Here is a 20484-nt window from a genome sequence, read left to right on the forward strand (position 1 = left end):
TAGCAAAAGAACTGTGATAACTGACCTTAATTTTCCAACATCTTCTGTTGACAAAGAGTCATTTAACTCCACTTCTATTACAACTTATTCATATCTATATACATGTATATCCTATTGTGAGAAGACCAGAGCCTTAAATATTTCTTTAATCACCTCCCACCACCATTACAAGCCAATTTTTAACAACTGTTACCATATAATATATCAAAAGGTGCTTCAGGAAGTAATTGCAGTGTCTCAGATACTATGGTCTGATGAATATTGGCTTTTTAATGGTGACTCCTGTGAATCTGATTTTAATACAGTAGAAATGGAATATTGGAAAGGACGACACAGTAATTAGACATGATTTAGCACCCCTATAAGAGATCTGCTTAAAAATGTTCCACAAAAACCAGAGTTGAGCAACTGTCTTCAAATAAGAGTTGCTTGCCATTTGATTTTGAGGGCCAGCATGGGACCCAGGGCAAATGTGGTGAGCTATTTAACGAACACTTGTCTTTCTTGTAAATGCAGCCCAAAACATTGGATTTAATGACTGAAGTAAACTCATTTTATGTTACAAAAAGGTATTGTTTTCACAAAATATGAAAAAAAGGTTCTCATTATGGACGAAAATGGCTTTCTTTTAAGAGTCACTTTTCCTGGTCTCACAAGCCACTTTGCTTCAAGTAAAATCAAGGGTGGATGGCACCTCTTTCTGTAGAGGACAGGCCAAATTCACCCATAGTATTCAGGGGAGTTTCAGTCAGTGTTTCTCAATAAACAAATCTTAAATTAAATCAGATTCCTGGTTGGGTAACATGAAGAAGACATGTTAGATTTACTCTGTGTAAATCAACAATTCTTTCTGTCTTCACTATAGATGTTACTGCTTGAGCTCTATGTTCTGCTGCTGCAAATTAATAATTTTGCTAACAGTGGTGAAGAAATTCTCTGACAGCAAAATAAAAACGATAGATGAATTGCATCCCTCCTACTTTTGTAATTTTTATTTTTATTTTGGTAAAGCTCTCTTAAACTTTGAAACAGTAAACCAATCTTTCCCACTTCCAGCTTCTGTGCTTAGAGCCACTTAGTTGCTACTATAGAGACTAACCAATTTATTTGAGCATAAGCTTTCGTGAGCTACAGCTCACTTCATCGGATGCATTTGTCCACTGAATGCATCCTATGAAGTGAGCTGTAGCTCACAAAAGCTTATGCTCAAAGAAACTTGTTAGTCTCTAAGGTGCCACTAGTACTCCTTTGCTTTTTGCGAATACAGACTAACACGGCTGCTACTCTGAAACCTGTTAATTGCTACTGGCATTACATCAAAGTCATAACATGGACTTACCCACTTGTTCACTGAGCCACTTTCAAGCTGCAGAATCCTTTGCTGAAAAATGCCAGACAGAATAAGAGGATAAGTCAACGTCACAGTATTCTTTGATGCAGCGTCAGTAGCCTCTCAGCACTGGGCAAAGAAGCTGAAGCACTTCCACCAGCCTTTGAAGTGAAGCAGAAAAGTGGAAAGCCAGGAAGGAAGCAGACAAGTTTGCTCTGAAAAGGGAGCTAAGTTGTTTTTTTAAGTGCCCTCCAGCCACTTAAAGGATTCCACAGACCACAGTTCTCAGCTCTAAAGGAATGGGAATTGTGTTTTTTCAAGTGTCCCTGTGAAGCTTTGGAAAAACTGACGACAAACAAAACAGACATGACAGAGATGTTTCAGAAAGGCCTAAGAACTTAAATATGGGCATTCATACACAGAATGGAGAAATTCACCAAAGTGTGGAAGGCCAGTGAAAGTCCCTGTAAACTTTCTAAGCCCCTTTTCAGTTCTTCACACTACACCGGGGTACAGAGACTGGCTCCACAACAAACATACTGACTCTGTAACCTAAGTGTGCTGTAAAATGGGACTGATAAATAGTGTCTCTCACCACAGAGAGGCTGACAGGAATGGGTGGAGAGGATGGGGCTACTGGATCCTGACTTATATAGATCCTGTGGCCCAAAAGAACCTTGCAGTGTCTGAATAAGTTCTTTAGCCATGATCCCAGCCTGCCAACAGGTTGGTGGGCTGAATAACACCTTATCGTCACATTCACAGAATGGCTTTATGTAGCAATGAGTCAGTGTCACCCAAAGTTTTGTATTATGCTGTATTCTTAACTTCAAGGAGAATTTGCCTGAGCAAGGATTAAGTAAAAACAGAAAAAAACTTGAGCAAGCATTTGCCCCAAATTTGGGACTTTCAAGAACCACAAAATATCATCAAATGGCCATCTTTCAATTTTCTTCTTCTAAAAGGTCCAATCTTTATGTGGTAAACTATGAGATAGTGTGATAAGGCTTCATGGCTCTGAAACGTGAGGCTCCATGAAAGCCATGGGTCAGCCACAGTCTTGAAAGGGACAGCATTGTGTCAGCATTGTCAGCGTAATAACTTACCATTATGAAAAGACACCAGAATGACGTGACCCACAGAGGAACAAATAGGCACTACTACGATACAAATTAAAAATAAATGTGCATACTTCTTTTATACCCTGTGTGGGCAAAAAAGAGTATAATTCTGTGGATGTTAGTTATTTCTCTTTTCATTTTCTGTGACAAATAAACAAAATCAGGATCAAATGCTGCCTTCACATACATAGTTGTCATATGGTTACATCTGAAAATAGAACTGGGTCTGAGGTAAAAAAGTGTCATCGGCTTTTATCTCCTTCCACCAGGTTTGTGAAATAAAACATATTTTAAAAATTCGTAAGTTATAGACTTATGGTAACTTATAAAGAGAATCAGGCCACAGGAAGACAAAATAAATAAATAAGACCTACCTTCAACAGTTACAGTAAATACAAAACATAGTACTCTCACTAAATGGCAAAGTGCCAAAAAATTCAAAATTGCATTAAAGGGGCTACTTACAATAGAATTAAATAGTGTTGCAAACTTAATTATGCAGCAGTACAATATTGGAATGAGGGAACTATACTTATGGGAACTATACTTAATTCACTTGTTCTATTTGTTCCAGAAAAGACACCTACTTCTGGCAAATGCAGGAATACATGGGAGGAGGTAAGTTTAAAAACAGAATTCATGGCTAACTCATGTTAAAGATGCCTTTGGAGGTTTTATTTGTGGAAACCATTTTTGTGGCCTTACACAGTGTTTAGGAATTAGGGTTGGCAACTTTTTAGTAGCACAAAACCAAATGCCTTTGCCCCACCCCCTGCCCTGCCCCTTCTCTGAGGCTCTGCCCTACCTCACTCCACCACCACCACCCCGCTCGCTCTCCCCCACCCTCACTCACTCATTTTCACCGGGCTGGGGCCCAGAGGTTGGGAGGCAGAAGGGGTGAGGGCTCCAGCTGGGGATGCAGGACGGGTCTCTGGGCTGGGGCTGAGGGGTTCTGAGTGCAGGAGGGGGCTCAGAGTTGCGGCAGGGGGTAGGTGTGCGGAAGAGGGGGTGGAGTGCAGGTTCAAGAAGGGAGTTTGGGTGCAGGAGGGGGCTCAGGGCTGGGGCAGGGGGTTCGGGTGCAGGAGGGGGTGCAGGCTCTGGTAGGGAGTTTGGGTGCAGGAGGGGGCTCACGGGTGGGACAGGGAGCTGGGGTGTGAGAGCGGGGTGCGGGCTCCGGGCCAATGGGAGCCACAGAACCAGCGCTCGAGGGTGGGGGCAGCACGCAGAGCCCCCCTGACCACCTCTACGCCTAGGAGCTGGAGGGACATGCTGGCCACTGCTTGGGAACCGTGCAAAAACTGGACACCTGGCAACCCTATTAGGAATACGGGAGTAAATAGTTTGTAGAAAGAGTTCCTTGTATTTTCCAAACAGTACAGATGTAAATATGGCTACCCAGCCTTTCTGATTTATAATATTTCCATGGTTCATTTGATGAAGTGTCTTTTTGATGCAACTTACTGAATTATTTAAAGGATAACATTCATGGCAGCCGAGTTTATAAGGCCATGAATGGTTTTCAAAAACGGTGAAATGGCAAATGAAGAATATAGCCACAAACATATTGCCTCATGTACTCCTGCACTATGAACTTCAACAAGATATTTAAAAACATCAAACAATTATACACAACCACACTCACTGCAGAGTATATCATTTATCCACTGAAGCAATGCAGAGACTGGAGTGCAAACGCCACCACAATCAAGGGCACAAGATCGGAAATGGCACAGTTTTAAAAATCTGCATGTTTTTAAAACAGATTAGCAAAACCTTAGATTAGTATATGCTGCACACCAGAGTAGCTGCTAAAGGCTGAATGGAGCACATTAGACAACGCACACTGCTCCTCAGAGGCTGTGGACAGTCAGAAAGCAGAGTTGTTGCCTCTTTGTGCTCTCTTGAGTGCTAGTTAGACCTGATTTCAGAGTAGCAACCGTGTTAGTCTGTATCTGCAAAAAGAAAAGGAAGACTTGTGGCACCTTAGAGACTAACAAATTTATTTGAGCATAAGCTTTTGTGAGCTACAGCTCACTTCATTGGATGCATTCATGAAGTGAGCTGTAGCTCACGAAAGCTTATGCGCAAATAAATTTGTTAGTCTTTAAGGTGCCACAAGTACTCCTTTTCTTTTTAGTTAGACCTGAGTTGCTCCTCTGCACAGGTGCACAAGGGGGCAGTGAGGAACAAGGAAAGGATAAGCTCCTTATTCATTCTTTTCTCCGTAGCATACTTATACAATGCAAGACAGAATGTGGGCCTACATTTACATAACATATGCACATTTCCATTGTATGTAGCATTTTCATAATGCATGTTATGACTCATCACTCATAACCCAAAGAGATGTGCTGATTCTACTCATGTCACATTGTGGGAGGGGTTCATGTGAATACCTATTTGAGGGTGGGTTTGAAAACTGTCTTACCGTTCAAGAGAGTGGCCTGTGAAAAAAGATGCAATGTGACTATACACAGCTAGCACTAATGTAGATCTTATTATAGCTTGTGATTTGATACATTTCTAGACTAAAATAGGCCGAAATATTTCCTGTCATGTACAGAAAAGTAAGGTTCATGATGAAAAAGAAAGCTAGGATTTAAAGTGAAAGCTTATTTTATAAAATCAGGGTCTAAATAATTAGCTGTCAGCCATAAACCCCAGTGGATTCCCCAGTGGAATCTCCCCAGTGGAATCTCCAAGAGCCACACCATACTTACAGGTTTCAGAGTAGCAGCCGTGTTAGTCTGTATCCGCAAAAAGAAAAGGAGGACTTGTGGCACCTTAGAGACTAACAAATCTCTAAGGTGCCACAAGTCCTCCTTTTCTTTTCACCATACTTACAGTTACTCCTGGGGGGAATTCTGTGCGAAAAAATTAAAAATTCTGTGCCTAATATTTTAAAATTCTATAAAATTCTGCAAATTTTATTTGTCAATATAACATTATATAATCACACCAGTTTCAATTATTTTGGAAATGTATTTCAAAATACCTGTCAGCAAGTATGTCTGTAACAATAAGACACAAAAATTCCCCCAGGAGTAGAAAATTAAAGAAACCCCTACTTCTTCCTGCTTCTCTGCCCGTTCCCCCACAGAGCCCAGCCAGGGGGTCAGATACTCACACCCTCTAGCCCCCCAGAGACCAGCTGCAGGGCCCCCCTGGCCCAGACACTCACAGACACTACCCTACTAGAGCACAAGGATCCAGAGGGAGAAACAGCTTGATGCTGGGTCCCAGGTTTCCAGCACACTGCTGCCTCCTTCCTTCAGGGAGCCCTGGGAATCCTCCAGATCCCTCCCTCTCCCACCTCCCTGGCCTCGTCTTTCCCTGGCCTCGTCCAGGGCTCTGCTGGGTCCAGCGACTCCTAGTGGCAGCCAACATCTCTGCAGCCTATTGGCGGGAAGAATATTCTGCACACCAAATATTTCTGCATAATTCCGCATTGCGCTGTGGCACAGAATTCCCCCAGGAGCATTACACTGTAACATCATCATATACAGTTGACATTGCATCATTGCAAATCAACATCACAGGATGAGGCAAAATCAAAATCCAGTCATTCTAATGTCATCAGAAAATCATGCATGATTGTATGTTTATCTTATTAATATTATTCTTTACCGCTGTCTGCCTGATGAATCTTTACATTGGCTACTGCCAAAGAACAGAGAGTGTAAGAAATCTTTCTCCCATGCACATCCCAAGTAAGGGTCAGCTATACTTTGTAGTCCCAGCACCCTGGGTACACTCCCTTTGGGTATATCAAAGGGGGTAGGGCAGCGCAAGATTATTCTCCCTACCCCACTTCACTCAGGGAACACACAAGAGAATAGGAGAACCTTTTAAACTTTGATTTTTTTTCCTTTTGTTTTTGTTAAATCCTGCTCAACTCAAACTCTGACAAACTTTTAGGATAAAAGCTTTCTCTCTTAAAGACTGAACTTTTCCTCCTCCACAGCTGAGGGCTGCTAAGGAATGGTGCAGCTCAACTTTCAATAAGACCTGATGTTCCTAATGTAAAATACAAGCAGACAAAAAAAAATGTACGGGAATAAAATCTCCATGGGGTCTCCATAATTCATTTTTTATTGTTGCTTGTGCTTCAAATCGGAGTATAAAATTTGGTCCCCCACCTTTATTTTTCAATTAGCAGCCAAGGCTCAATTCTATTATCATCATTTATTATTTGTATTATAGGTACATCTAGGAGCCGAGTCATGAACTAGGACCCAACTGTAGGGCTATCAATAGCTAAAGGCACCTAACAAATCTTGCCTACTTTAATCTTAGTTTCAAAACCCAGATCCAGAAAACATAGGACCCTATAATTACTAAAACCAGACATTCTGCAAGTGGCTATAATTTATTTTGGAGGGCAATATTTCTTTAAGAAAAATTGCTCTTTTCTATTACTAAAGTGTCTCTTGGAACATGAAAATGTGCACTGACTGTCTCAGCATTTAGTTCTCTATATACCATATTACCTACCAAAAAAAAAAAAAAGTTAAAATTGCAAAGTCAAGCACTCAAAAGTTACGAAATACCAGAATTAAGGTTGTCTGTGCAACACTAGATGCGTATGCCTTATCATACAGTCTTTAATTACATGATCACATACTATTTTTTCTACAGAGCCCTGGCCTCATTCAGTGCACAGAATGGATGGAATTCAAATAATGAGCAGCTGTCCAAGTCCTTGTATTCCTATTTTTCTTCAGTATGTGGCCCCATGCTTTACTTAACACACTCAATTCAACTCTGCTCTGGAGATGGCATTATTAATTTCCTCATAAGCTTTTCTATGGTGCTATCACTGTGCTTTGGGGGGCCCTGCGCTTCAGGACATGGGGGGCAGGGTGGACAAAAATCAATTATTTAAAAAAAAATCCGATTTAAATAAAAAATCTAAAGATAGTTTTAATTAAGATATCTTTGAGCTATAATGTATCTCATCATGGAATACGGATTATAAATTCTAATTCTATAGTATGAGACAATATATTTATGTAATGTTTAAGAAAAGTTTTGTAAAGGAATTCCAATAGTTCATGGATCAGGGACCCAATCTAATGGGGTTCCAGGGGCTTCTGTATAGATTATTTAGGTTAATCTTCCTATCTACCCAATAGGACTCAGTGCTCGCTCTAGAAGATACCATCAGAGATGCTTAGTTTTGCAGTTCTCAAACTGTGGATTTGTGTCTCCAGAGATAACATGCTTGTTAACAGCAAAAATGTTTTAAAATAAATAAATATCTAGAGGTGAGAAATAACAGACCTCAATCCTATTGTCCCTCTGCAAATTTGTGTACACAGAGTCAATCCCTTACCTCTCTCTAAAAGTGCAAAATTTCAAAAAGTTCAATGAATAGAAGATTACTGGGGGCAGAATAGATCTGGACAAGGACAAGAAGTCTAGAGATAAATGTGAGAAGGGAGGGACAGGCAGTAGAAACAAAAGTGAAACTATTTGAGCAGCATATTCCGGAAGTCTTGAGGTCCTTCTGAGTGTAGCCTTCATTGATTTGAGATGTACCATACCATTCTCTCACTAGAAGGGAAAACATATAATGGCAGCAGGCCATAAAAGAGACCCAGTTTGGGAATATTTTAATGAAGTTCCTCTACCTGTGGGTAAGACAGGCATGCGTGCAAAATGCAAACAGTGTAACAAAGAAATGCAAGGCCTGGTTGTCCTAATGAAACAACATCATGAGAAGTGTTCCTTCTCAGGAGGAAGCTGCGTTGAAGATGATGAAGGGAACATGTCTAAACATGCAGGATCTTCAGGTTGGTAAACTTTTTTATTTCATACTTCTTTCTTAAGGACTGCCTGTCTTCCTTCTGGACTATTCTTGAATTCTCATGTTTGAGCAAAAAAAATATATAGTTGTAACTCTATGGTACTATCATTTTAGATGCAGTTGTGATAAACAATGAATAGCTGAAATAGGCAGATCTTCCTTTTACCATTTCACCTTTGAAGTAGTACTGAGTGTCAGTGAATGCAATGAGTAATACTAGATGAGCAGTATGGTAATAATAATTAAATAACTGTGTTACAAAAAGAGGTAATTGATGAAAAACATTGCCCAGTTTGTTTATGCAACAAACTCTCCTTTCTATATGATTGAGAACCCACACTTTATTTATATGGTTCAGCCATTAAGACCAGGATACAGTCCACCCAACAGAGCAGATGTTGCAGGCAAATTCTGGATAAAGTGTATGAAAGAGAAATTGAGTGTTGTGCAAAAGGTCTAGAGGGTGAAATTGTTAACCTGAGTCTTGATGGGTGGAGAAATGTCCCCAATGATCATGTTGTATGTGCTTGTGTGACAACAGAAGAAGGGAATGTCTTCCTTACAGAAACAATTGATACATCAGGAAATGCACACACAGCAGAATACTTACAAGAAGTAGCAGTAAAAGCTATAACTGTGAAAAAAAATTCAAATGCCTAGTATGCAGCTTGGTCACAGACAATGCTGCAAATGTATGCAAGACGAGAAGAAATTTAGAAGAGAGTGAAGAGAGTCCCAGGCTAATAATATATGGTTGCAGTACTCATTTGATGCACCTCCTAGCCAAAGACTTCAGTGTTCCAGACAAAAAGGTTAATGTTAAAATTGCAAAATACTTCCGTAACAATCACTTTGCAGCAGCTGCTCTGAAAAAAGTGGGAGGAACCAACTAACACTCCCCCAAGACATACAATGGAACTCAGTAGTGGACTGTTTTGAGCACTATATCAAGAACTGGCCTAATCTGATGACAGTTTGTGAACAAAATTGTGAAAAAATAGATGGCACTGTGACAGCCAAAGTTCTCAACATTGGGCTTAAGAGAAAATCTGAACATATGCTGAGTACCCTGAAGCCTATTTCTGTAGCCTTGAACAAAACGCAGGGAAATAGCTGTTTTATTGCTGACGCTGTTGAAATTTGGAAGGAACCAAGTGAGATCTTAAAAAGAGAAATATGCAATGACAGAGTTAAATTACAAGCACTAAAAAAAAAATGAATGGGACAAGCACTATCTCCAGCTCATTTTCTTGCAAATATTCTCAATACTCGGTACCAGGGTCAAACCTTAACTGCTGAAGAAGAAGAGTTGGCTATGACATGGACGTCCAGCAATCATCCCTCCATAATACCAACTATAATAAACTTCAGAGCTAAAGTGAACCATTCAAGAAATATATGTTTGCTAATGATGTTTTAAAGAAAGTCACACCAGTGAACTGGTGGAAGTCACTTAAGCACTTGGATTCAGAGACTGTTGAAGTGATAATCTCACTTTTAACAGCAGTAGCTTCTTCTGCCGGTGCAGAAAGAATATTTTCTTCCTTTGGATTAATTAATTCCAAATTGAGAAATTGTTTGGGACCTGAAAAAGCAGGAAAGCTCGTTTTTCTTTCCCAGATTATGAAAAAACAGGAAAATGAAGGTGAAGACAACTGAGTTAGCTGCAGAAGCCAATATTTTAAGTTTCTCATGTTGACCTGGCTGACAGTCAATTTAATTTTTGGGTGGGTTTTTTTTAATATTTCATTTAACTATTTTAGATAAAAAACAATTTTAACAAAAACAAACCTGATTTTAAAAAACTTGAATGTTTAACTAGATTCAAAAATTCAAATGCTTGTATGTTTGCTGTTGAAGAAAAAAATCCAGAATACTGAACGTTGTTTTAGTTAAATAAAACAATTTAAATGTCTGTCTGGTGATGTTCTCCTCCTAATACAGCATGGCAAGAAAACCCTCCAAATATTAAAGATTAACCTGTTGAATTGGAGATAGTTCACGTTCCAATTACTTCATAAATATCTGCTTCAATTACCGTTGGTAAATGAAATAACCAATCATTCATTTTCTGATATAGCTGTAAAACTAATCTGAAAAGTTTTCAAAATAAATCACTGTTTAAAAATGTATAGTGTGTACCTTCTAAAAATGAAACCTACATCTATCTCTGAGTTGTGAAGAATATGTATTAAGGTTATAACAACCAACAAGAATGCACTTTTATGTAGAAATCCATGATTAAATTGAGCCTTCCTGACTAGTGATTCAAATCATGATTTAAATCAATTTGATTTAAATCAAATCCACCCTGGTGGGGGGCCTGGCACCAGCAGCAGCGAGCGACCTGGCCCCAGACTGCCCCGCTCCGCTCTGCTGGCTCCAAGCAACACCTGGCGGAAGGGGTGGAAGCTGGAAAGAGGTGGGGCGGGGGTGAGGGTTTGGGGGAAGGGGTGGATTGGGGGCAGGGCCTCGGCTGGAGTGGGGAGGTTGTCCCAGGCCCTGAATAGCCCTAGGGACAGCCACTTTGCTCATCACTGTACTATCTAAGGGCTGAATGCTCTGACATCTATTTCGGCTCCTTACTTTTACTGAAATCAGTGGAAGTGAGAAGCCAGAGTAGAATTTAGGAGCCTAACTCATTTTGAGCATTTATTGTCACAACACCCCTGAGAGTTGAGGGGTGGCATTTTCTAGGGATGTCAATTAATCACAGTTAACTCCTCTGATTAACTCAAAAAAGTTAATCGCCATTAAAAAAACTAATCGTGATTAATCACACTTATAACAATAGAATACCAATTGAAAATTGAATATTTTTGGATGTTTTTCTACATTTTCAATATTGATTTCAATTACAACACAGAATACAAAGTGCACAGTGCTCACTTTATATTATGTGACAAAGCTCTGTCCTTGCCTCCGTGGGTCCCGCGTTTCCTGGCGGATTTTGCTAGCCTCAGAGGCTCACTGTGACCCTCCACGTAACTTCTCTCTCTAGAGACAAGGGTCACAGTCTACTGAACCATTTTCATCATAAGCCAGCGAGGGAGGTGAGGAGAAGTTATCCTTCCTTGCACCGACTCTGTTGTCTCCCAGTCACAGTGATTAATCAGGGAGCAAAGGTGGGCTCCCTCCCACACCCTCTACTCCGGGCTCCAGCCCAGGGACCCTAATAGTATCAGCTATAGTAGCTGACCTTTTAAAAACATGACATGTACAATTCCCTGGGCTACTTCCCCAACAGTAGCCCTCACTTCCTCAAGCTCCACTTCACCCTTTCCTCAGGGCCTCCTTCCTTGTGCCTGATATGGTGTGTACTACTCAGCCTCTTCAACAGCGCAACTTCCTCCCACAGCTCCTGACATGCACACCCACCTGACTAACTGGGAGGCTTTTAACTAGTTTCAGCCAGCCCCTGATTGGCTTCAGGTGTCCCAATCGACCTAGCATTCTCCCTGCCTTCTGGAAAGTTCTTAATTGGCTCCAGGTGTCTTAATTCACCTGGAGCAGCTGCCATTTCACTTATCCTGGTACCAGGGATTTGTTTAGCCTGGAGCTAATATATCTATCTCCCATTACTTTTCTATAGCCATCTGGCCTTGCCCCATCACAATTATTATATTTTATTATAAATATATGCACTGTAAAAATGATAAACAAAAGAAATAGTATTTTTCAGTTCACCTCATACAAGTACTGAAGTGCAATCTCTTTATCGCAAAAGTGTAACTTACAAGTGCAGATTTTTTTTTTTTGGTTACATAACTGCACTCAAAAACAAAACAGTGTAAAACTTTAGAGCCTACAAGTCCACTCAGTCCTACTTCTTATTTTGCCAATCTTTCTGCAAAGTTTTTTACACTGACGAGAGATATTGCTGCCTGCTTCTTTTTTACACTGTCACCTGAAAGTGAAAAGAGGTGTTCGCATGTCACTTATGTAGCCAGCGTTGCAAGGTAATTACATGCCAGAGACGCTAAACATTCATATGCCCCTTCATGCTTCGGCCACCATTCCAGAGGACATGCTTCCATGCTCATGATGCTCATTAAAAATACAATGCGTCAATTAAATTTGTGACTGTACTCCTTGGGGGGAGAACTGTATGTCTCCTGCTCTGTTTTACCTGCAATCTGCATTTATGCAATCTGCAATTCATGTTATAGCAGTCTCGGATGATGACCCAGCAAATGTTCATTTTAAGAACACTTTCACAGCAGATTTGACAAAATGCAAAGTAGGTACCAATGTGAGATTTCTAAAAATAGTTACACTACTCAATGATTAAGAATCTGAAGTGCCATTCAAAATCTGAGAGGGATGAGGTGTGGAGCATGCTTTTATAAATCTTAAAAGAGTAACACTCTGATGCAGAAACTAGAGAACCCAAACCACCAAAAAAGAAAATCAACCTTCTACTGGTTTCAGAGTAACAGCCGTGTTAGTCTGTATTCGCAAAAAGAAAAGGAGTACTTGTGGCACCTTAGAGACTAACCAATTTATTTGAGCATGAGCTTTCGTGAGCTACAGCTCACTTCATCAGATGCATGCCGTGGAAACTGCAGCAGACTTTATATATACACAGAGAATATGAAAAAATACCTCCTCCCACCCCATTGTCCAGCTGGTAATAGCTTATTTAAAGTGATCATCAGGTGGGCCATTTCCAGCACAAATCCAGGAGGGTGAGAAAACCTGGATTTGTGCTGGAAATGGCCCACCTGATGATCACTTTAGATAAGCTATTACCAGCTGGACAATGGGGTGGGAGGAGGTATTTTTTCATATTCTCTGTGTATATATAAAGTCTGCTGCAGTTTCCACGGCATGCATCTGATGAAGTGAGCTGTAGCTCACGAAAGCTCATGCTCAAATAAATTGGTTAGTCTCTAAGGTGCCACAAGTACTCCTTTTCTTTTTGCGAACCTTCTACTGGTGGTATCTGACTCAGATGAGGAAAATGAACATGCGTCCGTCTGCACTGCTTTGGATCATTATCAAGCAGAACCCATCATCAGCATACCTCTGGTATGGTGGTTGAAGCTTGAAGGGACATATGAATCTTTAGCGCATCCGGCACATAAATATCTTGCAATGCCAGCTACAACAGTGCCATGTGAATGCCTGTTCTCACTTTCAGGTGACATTGTAAACAAGAAGCAGGCGGTATTATCTCTTGCAAATTGTAACCAATCTTGTTTGTCTGAGTGATTGGCTGACCAAGGAGTAGGACTGAGTGGACTTGTAGGCTCTAAAGTTTTACATTGTTCTATTTTTGAATGCAATTATTTTTTGCACATAATTCTACATTTGTAAGTTCAACTTTCATGATAAAGAGATTGCACTACAGTATTTGTATGAGGTGAACTGAAAAAATACATTTTTTTACTGTGCAAATATTTGTCATAAAAATAAATATAAAGTGAGTACTGTACACATTGTATTCTTGTTGTAATTAAAATTAATATATTTGAAAATGTAGTAAACACCCCAAAATATCTAAAATAAATGGTATTCTATTGTTGTTTAACAGCACAATTAATCGTGATTAATTTTTTTTAATCGCTTGACAGCCCTAGTATTTTCTCCATTGTACAGATGGGAATTGGAGGCACATAAAGACTAAGCTCAGAAGCATTCACTAATTTCAGGTGCCCAATCTGAGATACCCAGGCTCTGATTTTTCAGACTACTTAACATTATATAGCATTATGTTTGTTCAAAGCACAGATCCCATGGACTTCCGTTGCAGCTGTGAGTACTCAACCCTTCCACAAATCAGACGCCATGGTCTCAAGTCAGGCACCCAGAAAATGAGGAAAGCACAATTAGGGACCACTGTAAGAGTTTGGTCTAAATGTCTTCATCAGACTCATACAGGAAACCTGTCTCAAGGGCAGGGACAGAATTCAGTTTGCCTGGATAGTACTGTATTCAACTCCCCTAACCCTGAGACCATCCTTTCTCTTCCTGCAATCCCCTGCCTCTTTCATTACACATTTTCCAACTTGGACAACGCATAAAGCAGGGATGCCTATAAACAACAGAGTCTCACACTAAACAACCCTGATTAAGATGTTTTTCTTAAAAAAGATGCTCTAGTTCAAATAGGAATTAATTCGGGGAAGACCTATGGCCTTGGCACTACACAGGAGGTCAAACTAGATGATCACAGTGGCCCCTTGTGGCCTTGTAATCTATAAATCCCCAGAGCAAATCCATCCTGGGCAGTGAATGAGGTAGTGGTCCTGTAAAAAAATTAGTATTTGATCATATAACAAAAGACTGTATCATAACACAAACACACAAGGGGGTGGCAATAAGGTTGCACAGGCAACCTTAATTATAGCATTTCCTAACTTTTGAGTGCTTACTTCACTTTCCAACCTTAATTATTTTCTTTTAACATAGATTTTTGTTTGTAATTTCCTAGGTTATGAAAAAAACAAACTGAAAAATAAGAAACCCCACTATGTAGCATCATATTGACACCCATGTGGGTCATCAGCAGGGTTGGAACCTTTAGATCCACTACACACACCTCTGGCACTTGAGCTAACAGAGTGATAGCAGTAGTAAGTTGTTACCCTCTATGTGGGCCAACACTAGAGGAGGATGAGGCGCTTTGCCAGTGGGTTTCACAGATATTTGCTATAGCACAGAAAGGATAGATGAGATTCAGGAAACTTGGGTTCCATTCCAGGCTCTGGGGAAAAGTGTGTTCTAGTGGGCACAGACTCTTCTGTCCATTTCACTCCAGCATAACCTCGTCCACCACTTCCTTCCCAACCTGTCCCTGACCCATTCCTACATCTTCCCCATCCCTGGCGACACATCCCAGTCCCGTTCTCCTTGATCCAGTCTCCACATCTCAAAATTTCTCATCCCAGTCCTAGCCTCCTGACCCACCCAGTCCTAGTCTCAGCACTCCTGACTCTCTATCCCAGTTCCAGTGTCCCCATCCCCCCAATTCCTAATCTGTCTTCTTGACTAGCCATTCCTAGTTCCCTCCCACCCCCAGCACCATGTCCCAAGTCTCCTTATTGAGTAAGTTTCAGGTCCCCATTTCCTGGCTCCTCATCCAATTTGTTTCTCTCCCCCACTCTGGCCTCCGGTTGCCTCCCATCCACATTCCCTATCCTCAATGCCTCCCTGTCCCAAACACCTTCCTTGGGCTCTTCAACCAAGCACAGTATCCCCCTACATCTATCCCACCACTTCACTGTCCCAGTCTATTTGTCCAACCAGTTCCAGTCTCCCGCCCAGGTTCCTCATCCAGTATCTTCCCTCACCTGTTTCCCTTCCTACCTTCCAATCTCTTTGCCCAGTAAGTCAGTCCCCACTCTGAGTCCCAGTCAGAGTCCCAGTCAACTCTGAGTTCCAGTCTTCTTGTCAAGTCCCAGTCCCTCCTGCCCCATCACCAACCAGTCTCTAGTCCGAGTCTCAACCCCTCTCCTGGCTCCTTGTTCCATCTACCTCACCCCACCCTGCACAGGTCCACCTATTGTTTCCACGGCATTCAAATAAGGCAGCCTCCTCCTCCATGCCTGAACCCAGCACGGGGGTCATTAACAGCAGAGAAGAAATTGTCTTCCTGCTTTCAATTCAGATGCCCAAACCTGGCCCACAGCAGCCCTACAGCTGCAATTGCAAAGAAAGTCCTGCTCAGCCCCGCGCTGGAGAATGTTCGGCACAAACAGAATTGTCAGGAACTTTAGCTGCTAAAATCTAATAAGTCTCTACTGAGCATGTGCAAACTGAGATTTTTAAAAGGCTTCTAACTTGTCTTAAACTTGAGTGGATTTCACATGGATAACAAAAGCACTGCTCTAACACAAAGACTGCCTGCTTGACAAATTTAAATTTCCTGTTCCAAAGCATAGTTTTCAATGGTCATCAGAATTTTTTAGCAAGAATAAAACATTTTTTCCTAGCCTCATCTTTGCATATGGCTGAACTGCTGTAGCTGAAATTTAAAAGCAAAACGAAACAAAACAAAGAACAACCAGCCTGTGGCACATACCTTGCATGGAAATTTTCAGCCTGAACAGTTCACGTTTGGCTAAATTATAAGCCACTGAAACAGGATCTTATGATGGGAACTGCTGGGCAACCTTAGTAAAAGGGGTGCGATCAGCCCTGCCTATAATAATGCAATCTCCTTGTTATTTGTATAGTAAAAAATATAAAATATATGAACATTGTGACAAAGTTTGAATTTTTCTGCAGATGTAAGAGTAATAAAACAATCGTCCCATTCTTGTCAGGCCACTGGCCTTTTGAGGAGTTCCAAGGATAGAATTTTAGTATTCCCAATATGCTCTAATAAGTAAGTAGGATCATAAATAGGGCCCTACCAAATTCCTGGCTGTCAAAAACCTTTCATGGACCATGAAATCTGGCTATTGAGGGCAGGGGCAGGACTGGGAGTGCCCCAGCCGCGGGCTCCTACTGTGTATCAGATTCCAGCTGCTAATCCCAGCCCAGGCTGACTAGTGATGGGACTTCCTCTTCCCATGCAGGGGCCACTCATGAAGCCCCGTCAGACCCACCTCTGGGAACCTCCCCCAGCTGCAGGAATCTCAGTGGCTGCTGGCTGGGAGCCCAGCTCTGAAGGCAGCACAGAAGTGAGGGTGGCTGTCAGCCCCGGACCCGGGCAGGAGGCTGTCAGGAAAACAGGAACATATGGTAACCAGCTCCCCATACCCTGTGACCCTCACTTCTGCAATGCTGCTGGCGGTGATGCTAGCTTTAGAGCTGCACATCCAGCCAGCAGCCACTGCTGCTCTCCAGCTGCCCAGCTCTGATGGCAGCATACCTACCAGCAGCATCGCAGAAACAAGGGTGGCAATCCCACAACCCACCCCCCTACAATAGCCTTGCAACTGCCCCCCCACCTCTCCATGGCCTTCCTTTGGGTCAGGACCCACACGATTACAACATCCTGAAATTTCAGATATAAACATCTGAAACTGTGAAATTGACTACTTTTTAAATCCTACGACCTTGAAATTGACCAAAATTGACCCTGAATTTGGTAGGGCCCCAGTCATAATGAAACCTAAACTATAAAAAAAACCAGAAGTTGAGAAAAGTGAAAGCTTTAGGTTCAACAAACACTAAATACACACTGAGGGGGAAAAAAAGGCCAAAAACAAAGGGAAATTATCACATACTAATATATTAAACAGAGAAATATACCAGTTTAGGAACTAGGAAGAACCTGTGCTATTTTGCAATGCAATGTTTCCAGTTTAGCACCCTGCTTATCTTTTTAGCTCCCAAATATATTCCGTTGCATTTCATCATTTTATAACACTGTTTTAAAAAGACAAACATCAAGAAACAATGACTGCAAGTATGCTATTTTACACAATGACAGCAACTACTGCATTAAGATTTCTTTCTGGACACCGCTATCAATTTGTCCTTACCATATATTCCATATTGGATGCTGGTGGATACACCTGACTCCGTAATTTATTATGAAGATCCAAGATACTTTGCATATCACTGTCTGTGATAGCCCTTTTCCCTCTTTGTTTGGCAATCCACCACTCACCATCTTCGTCCATGTACTTTTCCAAAAGTTCCTCTAATAATGTACCATTGGTAAGAACCATTGCAGAAACTGCTTGAGCTATGAATAGCAAGGCAGTTACTGGGACCCATTCCTGTGCTACACACTTCATGACGAACGATTTCAAAACTCCCCAGGGTTAATTCCAGGACAAGGTCTTTCTTCCAGGTCTGTTGGCTGCAAAGGCATAAGAGAGAGTAAAGTGATTCTGAGGTTAAAGTGCTGGCCTGAATTAATCTGTTAAATAACAAAAGTCAAACTGTAGTTGGGAAGAGAGTGTGCCAGTGTGGTTTCTAGGGATGCCAGAGAACACAGACACCCATCCTTTACACTGTGGCTTTGACCTCATGAATTGAAGATCATTCAGGTCGTTATGTAAAGCACACTTAAGCGTCTGCATAAATAAAAGCAATTTTTTCATAAACTGCCTTCACCTGATAAAGGGAGGTACTAAGCAATCTAAATTAGATGAATAAATTAATTAGGTCCTCATAATATCCCAGGGTATAAATATAGCTGTTTTCAAGCTAAAGGGGCTTGCAGCCAATCCCAAAATGAAAACAACCCCCCAAAAGAATATGAAGTAAGCTTTAAAAAAATCGGAACTCTCAAATCTGATCTTGATCAGAAGCTTTTGTTTTAAGATTTAAAAACATTTTGAGTCTCCAAACTTAACAACAGAACTTAGATTATTAAAACCTGTTAGTCAAGCAGGGTTTATTTATTATGCTTGCAGAACCAAAAATGATGAATTCTTTTAAAAGAAGTTTTTAAGATGGAGTTCTACCCTCAAGAATGTTCTTCTGATGCCCGCTACTGCACTTTGGAAGGTTTACAGTTTGGAAAGCAGCAGTGCGCTATCTACAGTAGCTCCCTCATCCCAGTCCTAAACATATTAACACTGTAACACCGATGCCCTAGCGCTCCAGTTATGGACCTAGCAGTGGCGGGGAAAGGAACATCTGGCATCTTGAAGAAAATGCACAGAGAGGCGGAACTGGTGCCCAGTATACTCAGTGTTCCAAAAGGGAAGATATCTTACACTACTGGGCCAATTTGCACTCTCCACACCCGTTAGGCATTAAATAAAGATGCTGAAATGAGAACGTCTGGCTTTTTGGCTCCTGTTCCTATGGGGGGGGGGAAAACCCCCAATCTGCCTCCACTGCATTGCAATCACACACCCGCCCGGCTTCTAAGGACAAATCAACTGCTGCTGCTGCCCCAAGGCTGCTCCTCATCTCAGCAGCACGCATCCAGAGAGCGCGCGATGGAGCAACAACCCCGCGGAGAGTTAAGTCTTCCAGCAAGTCAGACCTGGGAGCTCTCCCCCCTTCCCTCCCTCCTCAGGCCCTTTGTTACACGGCCCCGCCTGGGAAAGCGAGGAGAACTGGACAGAAAACCAGGCGAGGAGCCGGGTCTCCCCGGGAAGTCCTCGACTGGTGCGTGGGAAGAAGCGCAGCTCCGGGCGCTGCTGCTCGTTGCGGGAGTTAGGGCTGCAAGGCGCGGAGCCGTTCCCAAGCGATGCCGAGCCAAGCCCTTACCTCTCCCGGCCTTTCGGACCCCACGGTCCAGGCTGCAGCCACCCAGCCGCGGCCGAGTTCGGTCCGCCGCCCGCCCGCGTCTCCTCCCCGCCTCGCAGAGCCGGGAGACGCGCCGGGTTTGCCCGGGCAGCAGAGCAGAGCAGAGCAGGAGCCGGGGCGCGCTGGAGGCTGCGCCTGCAAACTCGGCGAGAAGTTTGTGCACCAGTCCCAGCCCCTCCGCGCAGACACTTTCCCTGGCCCCCCGCTCTGGACGTGGGAGTCCCCTTCCCCCGCTCGTTCCGGCCTCTCGGGGGCCCCCTCCTGCTCCCTGCAGCTGCCGGTACCAGAAGCTCAGCGCTTTGCTCCCAGCCATTTATCCCGGGCCTAGAGCGCGCCCCCAGTGACGTGCCCTGGCCACCCCGCCCCACCAGCATCCCGCCCGCCCGGCCGGCACCGCCAGTAGACTCGGGAAGGGGCTCTGTTTAGCGCCACTCAGCCCCTGCCTGGAGAGGGAAAAGCTGGCTCCCTCTGAGCTTCAGCTACCTGCCTCCGTCCTGCAGATTTTTCAGCCCCAAATTCTACCAAGAGAACAAGGGTCCTCACTGAACCAAGCAAATCCAGAGCCGGAGCCAGGGCGCGTTAAAAGCCTGCATCCTGCAGCTGCATCCAGCTAAGTTTTGGCCCCGAAGCTCCAAATCTTAAAAACCCAAAATCAGGGCAAGACAAACGCGGCTCCAACTGCAGCAAAACATTCTGGATCCTAGCACATGCGTACTGGGAAAACCCAGGCCAGACCCCTGCATCCAGCCAGAGTTTGCCCCATCTGTCCCTACAGTCTAACCTAACAGCTAAACGGGTGACGGGTCCAACTGCAACAACAACAGCAAAACTGGCCCAGGGCCCAGCAGCACTGCAAAAACTCAGGCCCAACACATGCAACCCGCTGGATCCATCCAATTACCGGGGCCCCAGCTGGAGTAGGAGCAGCTGCACTTGATCTCCCTGCAGTAGAATTTAGAAGTTTATCCCAAAAAAGGTGTTGAATGCTGCAAGATTTAGCTGTTAAATAGATGGTTTTGAATTGTTCTTACACGGATCTTTGTCAGAGCCTGGATTTT

The 20484-nt window shown here is 42.7% G+C and overlaps 1 protein-coding gene across 1 annotated transcript in view; it reads right to left on the reverse strand.

Moving 5' to 3' along the window:
* The window catches only part of CRISPLD1 (cysteine rich secretory protein LCCL domain containing 1), a 64885-nt gene extending 45179 nt beyond the window's left edge, over positions 1–19706 (reverse strand). Inside the window, exons 1-2 of the mRNA XM_084620286.1 lie at positions 19388–19706; positions 17698–18020 (exon numbers count right to left, since the gene is read on the reverse strand). Coding sequence (XP_084476412.1) covers positions 17698–17955 — 258 coding nt within the window. The 5' untranslated portion in view covers positions 17956–18020; positions 19388–19706. The remainder of the gene's footprint in view (positions 1–17697; positions 18021–19387) is intronic.
* Positions 19707–20484: the final 778 nt, after the last annotated feature.

The sequence above is a fragment of the Lepidochelys olivacea genome (assembly GCF_965140295.1).
Source record: "Lepidochelys olivacea isolate rLepOli2 genome assembly, chromosome: 2".
Classification (NCBI taxonomy): domain Eukaryota; kingdom Metazoa; phylum Chordata; order Testudines; family Cheloniidae; genus Lepidochelys; species Lepidochelys olivacea.